The 8,740-nt window shown below is 35.1% G+C and overlaps 1 protein-coding gene across 1 annotated transcript; it reads left to right on the forward strand.

The window, feature by feature from the left end:
* Positions 1-2,688: 2,688 nt before the first annotated feature.
* Positions 2,689-7,505, forward strand: LOC118621929 (vasoactive intestinal peptide). The gene is made up of 5 exons (XM_036249365.1): positions 2,689-2,799; positions 4,518-4,640; positions 5,630-5,734; positions 6,508-6,639; positions 7,453-7,505. Exons 1-5 carry the CDS (start codon positions 2,693-2,695, stop codon positions 7,496-7,498), a joined length of 513 nt encoding a protein of 170 aa, XP_036105258.1. The 5' UTR covers positions 2,689-2,692; the 3' UTR covers positions 7,499-7,505.
* Positions 7,506-8,740: the final 1,235 nt, after the last annotated feature.

Genomic DNA, 8,740 nt, shown 5'->3' on the forward strand with positions numbered 1-8,740 from the left:
AAGCCACAGGAACTCTGGCTTAAATCAGAGCTGTCAACTGGGAAACAAATTTCCAGACATTTTGAAATTTAATTCATTTAATTTTTCTTGTAACTGGATTAGAAAGTATGATTCGCGTAGCAGGATATTCTCTTACTGGATCAGCCTGACTTTGAACTGAGCAAATAGACACTAAGATCTTAAAGTACAAGAAAGAATGTGTCTTTAGAGTCCTTCTCCTTCTCCCTTGAGGAACTTAAGAACAAAACTGTAAAAGAATACATGCACTGGTCATTTTAAAAAATAAAGATAGAATTTTAGTTTTTGTCCATTAATTTGTTCAAGTGGCTGTATTTTTACCCTACACTCTGGTTTAATGTATGCTCAGCTGCTTTGAATACCCCACAAGTAGAAATTAAGTGTTGACCAAGGCACGGCCCTCCACCGGCGTTTTCCGACTAGTTCTCTGCAACCACCTGTCAAGGATTGAGTTGGAGACGTTCAAACTTGGTGTGGTTGAGAGGGTGTGTTTGAGAAAGGGGGAGAGGCATGGTAATTCTGTGTAGGGCAAACATTTCTAAAGCTGATGAGTATAAATTTGAAAAAGAAAAAAAAATTAAATCCCTCAAGGTATACAGTCTGAAGTCTGACAATTTAGTTTTTGAATCATTGGAGATTACATATGGGAATGTGCCTTTGGACTGATGATATTCTACAGGGAAGTCAGACAGCAGTGCTCCTACCACGTTTTACTACAGTGTGCTTACTGTACTGGGGTGGAGCCTTTCTGATGCTCTTATACTGGGATTAGTTTCAACATAAAAGAAATATAATAATAAAAAGATAGAAAATCACTTCTAGATGCTTTTAAAACTTGGATAAATATCAAGACAGATTGCATACATTAGGATCTACATGGATAGCATAAAAATAAAATAAAGGTTTTAGAAGAATCGATGCTTTGTGATAAAAGAGAATTGTACATTTGTAAGCATAATGAGTATAAGTGTTTGTCGCTTTTTAAATCTATTTCTAAACATAAAAAACTTATATTCTGAAGGAACCTCAGTGGCCCTGGCTATAATGCAAATTCATTTGCTTATATCATTACTGCTAATTAAAGATGAAAACATTTCACATAAAACTTGGTGGCTTTGTTGTTTAAAATTTCCTCTACTTTGTGTCTTGAAATTACTCACTATATATAAATCAGAAATAATGGCAATTAGGTAAGAATTTCAAGCCCTGCTCATCCTGTGGGAGAACTGCTGTGACGTCTTTCAGAGCTTTGTGGTTGCTCAGCCCTAAGTACAAGCCCTATAAAACGAAGGGCTTTGAAATGCTGGTCAGGATAGAGGGAAAGCAGCTGCTGGCATAACCCTTAGCCAGTTCTGGTTCAGCTCTGACAGAGAACTGGTGGGCCTTTCTCGGCCTCACGGGACTTCAGCACCTGAGACAGTTCCCACATTCTGCACAACAGACGCTCTCCAGAAACACTCCCAGGCAAGGTAAGTGAACACTTGACTTTCTTTTTTTGTTTTTATGTCTCCCTGCCTCTGGAACTTTTCTCGGGGTATAGTAAATATTTTTCTCTTTGGGGAAAAACATTTTAGTGTTCTTTATAACAACAAAAAGACAAGTTTCCCAGCCACCTGCCTCAACTTCTCACATATGAATGAATTTTCTTAATTCTTTTGGTTAATTCTTTCTTTCCTGCTTCCCCTTTTACTCAAGACTGTTTTTTTAAATAATACATTCAAGTAGGTTTTTTTCTTTCTGTATATAAATTTTTGGCTGAAAGGTTCAGTGGGTACATTTGTTTTTGAAGTTTTAAACTTGTTTTTCAAGTGCTGTTCTTTCATTGTTATATGTTTGTTGGTTATGTGAATATGGAAACATTTATTTTCCTCTTTATTGTAAATTTAAATCCTGTGATTTTTATAGACAGCAAGAATACAGACCTTGAAATCCTAAGTTTCTATCTAGAAACTAATTAGAAATAAAATATGTAAGTGGATTAAATGTTTTAAAAAACACAGTGTTTTTAATATATTTTTCTTTTGTGGCAAAAATTATTTCAATGGTGATAGTGGTTAACAATCTTTTTTGGTACTAATTTTCACCATTAACTGCATTAAGTTGTTCAAACTTAGGCTTAAGGAAGAACATCACCAGTAACATCCACTATTAAAAAGGAAAAAGATGTATATACAAAATAATTGTATACTGTTAGATATATACATTTATATGTACATGTACATTATTAAATGTGTAATAATCTAATTTTATATTAATGAGATCCAGAAACTTAAAGTAGGAAAAAAACAATAATTTTTTTGGTAGTTTTTTTCTTAGCTAGAAAAGACTAAAATTGGATGTTACAGCTTTGTCACAGGAGGTGGTCTCCAGGGTTATGTCCAGCACCATACGAGTAAGCCATTCAATACATACTTGGGCCAACTCTGTGGCCTGTGCAAGACAGGCAGCAGTTGAAAAGGATCCTAATTTTTATTCAAGCACCTGTCACCAGGAGAAATCCTCTTGATTTAAAAAGTAATGATATTACAGTGTAACTGTTTCTATAAAATGAAGATTACTTTTTCTAAACTCTCTGTAAGAGCCTTCAGAATTTGCTAGACACTCAGAATGCCCTTGCTGTTGAGATCTGTGGATGGAAAGTCTGATGCGACTCTCTCCCTTTCCAGGTGCAGAGATGGACACCAGCAGGAAGCCCCAGCTGCTCGTGCTCCTGGTCCTCCTCAGCCTGCTCTTCTCGCAGACGTTGGCGTGGCCTCTCTTCGGAGCCCCTTCCGCCTTGAGGTAAGTGCTCATTCAATCCAGACAGCTGAACATTCCTTCTTCACCTTCATCAGAACTTTCTCTCTGGTATTTTGGACAAGTCAATATTTTTAAATTATGTATTATTTATTTACATATGTGGTTGATGTGTTAAGTAAGTTTTTTCAGCCTCAGGTTCTGAGCCCTGGCATTCACTCGTAGGACATGAGAGACAGTGTCAGCGGCTAGTTTTATGGATGGGACAGTTCACGTTTCCAAACAAGGTGGAAAGTAGATTTGACTTTCCATTTATTCAAAACCAGCTTTAGATAAGGAATGAGCTTTAATGCAGTGTCATCTCAGTTCAGATTAGTACCTGATGTAAAAACAGAAGCTTGGTTGTGTGCCTCATTTTAGTTCATTTTTTAGATCAGTCAGTAAATAATCATAAGTTTAGTATTGATTGTAAAATGAATATATAATCATGCTGGGGAGATCTATTTATGCAGAATTAATTTGATAATATTAAAAATTGTGGAATAATTGTTCTACTGAGATGCCCTTGCCCAATGAGTGAATTTTAATGTATGTAGTGTTGACCATAAATCTTTAGTTTTTACTGTTCTATGTGTGTATTTTATATTTCAAATTCATAGATTATAATACAACTCATTTAAAGCTTTATCTGAAATGAAATAAATTTGTATCTAAAGAAATAAACAGTAAATGAAAACTACATTAATTTAAACTTTACAGTTTATAGGCACCACTATATCTAAGGGCAAAAATCATTTTTTTCTCCTTGTGTCTCCATTCTTAATTCTTTACTCAAGGTGGATTTATGTTTAATAAAGATAAGTCTTGGTGTTCTTCATGAAGTCTGCTTACAGCCAGATCTATGTTGCTTTGCTAACTAAAGAGAATGGTTCTGGCTGAATGGTTATATCATCACAGATGAACAGTCACAAGAATGCTAAAGTTTGCATTGATTGCTAGATTTCATGCTCAAAGCGGGCTGCTTGTTACTGACTACCAAAAACCACATGCCCAAAAGATACACAAATGCCCAGGAGCCAACACATTCCTTGGAGGTTTACCCTAACAGAGAAAATACTCACACATGGAATTTTAATAGTGTACGGGTGTTCAAAATGGGCATGCATTTATAAATGTAGCCATGTTCCATGCATAGGTGTAACTACTCCTATTCTTTCAGTGAAGCATTGCACATCCTTTACTAAAACACATTAATACATAAGATCAGAAGCCAGAGGCCCCACAAAATTTATGGGATTTGAGTAACTATTCGGAGATGTAGAGACTCTTCTTACTTGATCAGTACAGAGAAATACATCACGCCACATGATACCGAACATCAACGAACATACAAATTGATCCCAATTTTCATACTGAATACTAAAAGTTTTCAAAATGCCTATGAAATGTAACTTTGCAACATGAGATTGTACCAAGGAAGTGTACTTTTTACTTAATGCTCTGATAGGACTAAACTGAGTAGCTCCTTCTCATACCTGATATATAAAGCTTGTAAAAGTTATATTTTACAGGATAAATAAAATTTTCTTATTTGCACTCTCATAGACCATAGAGGCCAGTAAATCAGATATACTATATATATTTTGTAAATAGGTGATACTCCCCAAGATTCTGAGTATCTGATTTAAAATTATTGTAAACACATAAGCACAACCTCCTGAGAAAAGAATGTATTATATTTCTATTACACTTTTTCAAAGCAGGTTGGGTGACAGAATACCCTATGAAGGAGCAAATGAACCTGATCCAGCTTCATTAAAAGCAGACACTGACATCTTGCAAAATACATTAGCTGAAAATGACACACCCTATTATGATGCATCCAGGTGAGTTCATTTCTATGAGGTAGTACTTTAGAAAACATAATTTTGGAATATCAGTGCTTTATTTTTGTTTCTCTATGAAGCTATTTCTACAGCATCACACTGAGGTTTCCACGAGTCATGGCTTCACCGAGCCTGATTGATGGCAGCTTGTGCAGCTGCACGTGACTCTCACGTGGAGGCTGGAACAGCCGGGAGGAACGAGCCATTCACTGGCGTTCTGTTGCACAGAAGGTCAACACCAGAAACTGCACCAATTCCATTACAACTTTAGCATTTAGGATTCCCGGTTAGAGGAAGTTCTAAAATAAGAGTTTCGTGTCTATGTAAACAAAAGATGTCTAATATTAAAAGTTATTCATCACAGAGCAATTTGTCAAGAGCAGCATTGAAGTAAAGACAGACCAGCTCTCTACTGACGACACAGAATAAAAGCTTCCTCATGTGGACAGAAAGTTTGTTGATAGATTCTAAGTTTCTCTCAATTTTAAGAGATTTGGTTTCTAAATATTTTGGCAAAAGAAATAGCAAAAGGTACCATTGGCTTTATTTATTTATTTATTTATTTATTTATTTATTTATTTATTGACAAATCAGGATCGTTACTGTTTGTAGCTATCATTATTAAGGATAGGAGAAATGGAGCACCACAAATAAATAGAAACCAATTTAAATATTATATTTTCCCCACCAATATTTCTTAGAGAAGAATTAGTTTTATAGATTATATCAGGTAACATTATTTAATATTGAGACACACATCTACAAAAGCAAATTTGTTTTTCAAAATTTGGGGCTGAAAATATAGGATATATCTTGATACAAGTGAGAAGAAAATATATTTTATTAGATAATTAGTATATCTCCTTTTGGAATTAAGTTTTATTGAGACGCTCTCATAAGCTGGAGACTTTCTTTCTTATTAATTGAGACAAAATAACATTTTAGAAACCATTTTTCAAACAATGGCTATCCTTTCTCCCTTGTTTTAGGAATGCCAGACATGCTGATGGAGTTTTCACCAGTGACTATAGTAGACTCTTGGGTCAAATTTCTGCCAAAAAATACCTTGAGTCCCTTGTTGGAAAACGAGTTGGGTAAAGAGAATTTATTATTATTACTACTATTATTATTATTTTATCAAACACATTATGATTTTAATCTGAGAATTATATTTACACTGTTGATAATTTACTGATTTTGTTACACATTTATAATTTTGATGACATGCAAATTAATTGGAAAATAATTTATATTCTTCAATAAAATATACCAGGTCCATGAATTAAGAAAATAGGGCTTCTAGTAACAAAATTCTCACTGGCTCCAGACAGACTTATTTTCCTTTAGTAGCCAACATTTGTAAATCTGCAATCAAACTGAAGTAGACACAGTAAAAAAATAAATGAAATGTGTACCTTGAAGCAAATGTTAAGGTTAATCATAGTATTTGTTTTTTAACTTCCTGCTCAAACCAAGCACTGGAAGATTCTTTCTTTAAATGACCAATAGCTGAATATTTAGATAGCACTATTCAAGGGACATAGTTCCTGAAGAAGCATTTATTTATAAGGAACTTTTCCACCCCATAGCAGAACACAACTTCACACGTTCCTCTATTTTTTAATAAAGTATTTGCTCAGTTAGCACTGAACTTGTCTTAAGACACCCCCAGTAAGTGCCAACACATGTGGGATTATTTCTCACTCTCCCATCCTTAGGCTTAGGTGCATTTTCTTATGCATCTCCAGGATAGAAAATGAGTTGGGTGTTAGAATTCATTCTTATCTGACTCCAAGGAAATTGAAACTTTGTATACTTATCATTTCTCATTAAAAATCTTTGCTTTCATTTCCCTCACATTTCTCAGCAATGACATCTCAGAAGACCAGGGACCGATCAAACGCCATTCGGATGCAGTCTTCACTGACAACTATACCCGCCTCCGAAAACAAATGGCTGTGAAGAAATATTTGAACTCAATTCTGAATGGGAAGAGGAGGTAAAGATGGAGCACATTTGCTAAAACGAGAAATCATTTAGATTGTAGAATAGAAGCCTTACAGGTCTCTCCATCTCGCCATCTATACTCTGAAGCGGTAACTTGCAATCTTGGCTACAACTAGACTGTCCCGGAGAATTTTAAAAATACTTATGTTTGGGTTCTACCCCAAGTCATTTCCAGGATTTTAGTGCCTCTAGGGATATGGCTCTAGACATTGATATTTCTTAAAATCTCCCCAGTTAATTCTGTTGTGTCTGCAGGTTAAAAATTATGACTCTAGAGGCATCTAGTCTGATTCTGGAAGCAGATTTTATCACAAGTGCAGATTTATAAAACATGTAAAGCACAGTGAACTAGCAATTTGGTATCACATGGAACTCCCTGTATGAGCATTTCAACTCCCTTATTCTACCAAATTAAGCTAAGAGATATTTTTGTCTTCTCAGATTCTATAAAACCTGTGTCTGCCAGGGGTGCATAGATACTGAAGAACAATAAATAAGAAGTAGGGCACTTTCTCTTTTTATTCCAATTATTTTTGCTTAGATAGTGATTATTACGGACAACCCTGGTTGGATGAGGTCATACAAGATGCCTTTCTTTGGCCACCAGATTTTAATTGTGTAAGACCAAGTTTAGACACTTTAAAATGGAAAAATAATTCACAGGTAAGAACTAACCTAAAGGATAATTACTTAGCTCCCAGAGCACTACAGGCATGGAGAATCGCAGAGGTGCCACGGGTCTTGCCTTTAGAGGTTTTCCCATCAAAGTGCCTTAACATGCACAATCTGCTTTTCTGCTCTGCAGTGTTGAGGGAGAAGCTCCTGACATTTTCGAAGAGCTAGAAAAATGATGAGAAAGGTCTTTGAGGAAAGTGGTGACAACTTCCCAGTGGTAGGTATATCTGTGCATTCTTATATTCTTATAGTAATCATCTGATTATTTAAGTAGGTAAGAGTCACTTGGAAGGAATATTTAGTTCTTACAATGAGACCTCATGTAACAATGACACTCCTACCTGAAGTGAGCTGCAGCCTAGAAAACAGCTGAACATGATTCATGCAGGGTTCTGATTACACAAAAGAGAAAAATCACAATGAGTAAACAGTTTTGTGCCTTCTTGTTTACCCAGACATATTCCTATCCCTCTGTTGAGATATAAAATGGAAAAGATTGACTCACACTAATGAGAAAAAAACTGGCTTTCTTATTGAGAATCAAGCCAGGATGCTTTTATTAATTTAAGGTTTTGTACCATGGTTGACTGCTAGCATCTTATTTAATTTAAGTACAGGGAAAGACCACCAAATTACATTAGGAAAACACAATGCACTCTAGGTCTAATTGTATTCCTTGAAATATAGCAAGCCTCATAAGTCAAATTCAGCATCTTTTACCTATAAAGTGAATGTAGGTTCTATGACTCCAATAGTAGTCACTACAAAAGATTTTTTGAGTAGAGAAAACACAAGTTGTATTTTCTTTATTAAATAATATGTTGTTAACAAAATTACTTTTATGTATACATAGATACAAGGCATATTTTTATTCCTGAGTACATTAATGCTTACATTAGCTCATAAAGCATACTTAAAATATTTGGCAATGCTTAAAGAAATTTTACAACGTCAGTATTTGAGATTAGCAAAATTTTTCTCTAAAGGCTATGCAGTAAATATTTTTGGTTTTATGGTCTATATAGTTTCTGCTTAAAATATGTCTGCAACTGTAGCAGGAAATTGGCCACAGACAATATGTAAAATGAATGGGAGTAGCTGTGTTACAATAAAACTTTATTTATAAAACATGAAAGTATTCTAGACTGCTAACCTGAAGAGGTTAAGAAGATGAAGTAGACCCAGGCTCAGAATGAGTGTAATCCATTGTCTCACTTCAGTTCCTGGTGTTCATGAGCGTCCTCAGTAGTGGAGAGGGTGTCTGAGAAGACACCTGCGTTGTTGGTTACCTGTACCCACTGATTAGCCTTCACTTCTAAAAGACATAACTGGTTAGGGGTGTTTCACATCCCCATTCATGATCATTAATTGGTAGTTCAGAGAAACGAGTCCCTTTGCTCAAAAAAGAAAGGTAATCC

This window comes from Molossus molossus, unplaced genomic scaffold (assembly GCF_014108415.1).
Source record: "Molossus molossus isolate mMolMol1 unplaced genomic scaffold, mMolMol1.p scaffold_m16_p_8, whole genome shotgun sequence".
NCBI lineage: Eukaryota > Metazoa > Chordata > Mammalia > Chiroptera > Molossidae > Molossus > Molossus molossus.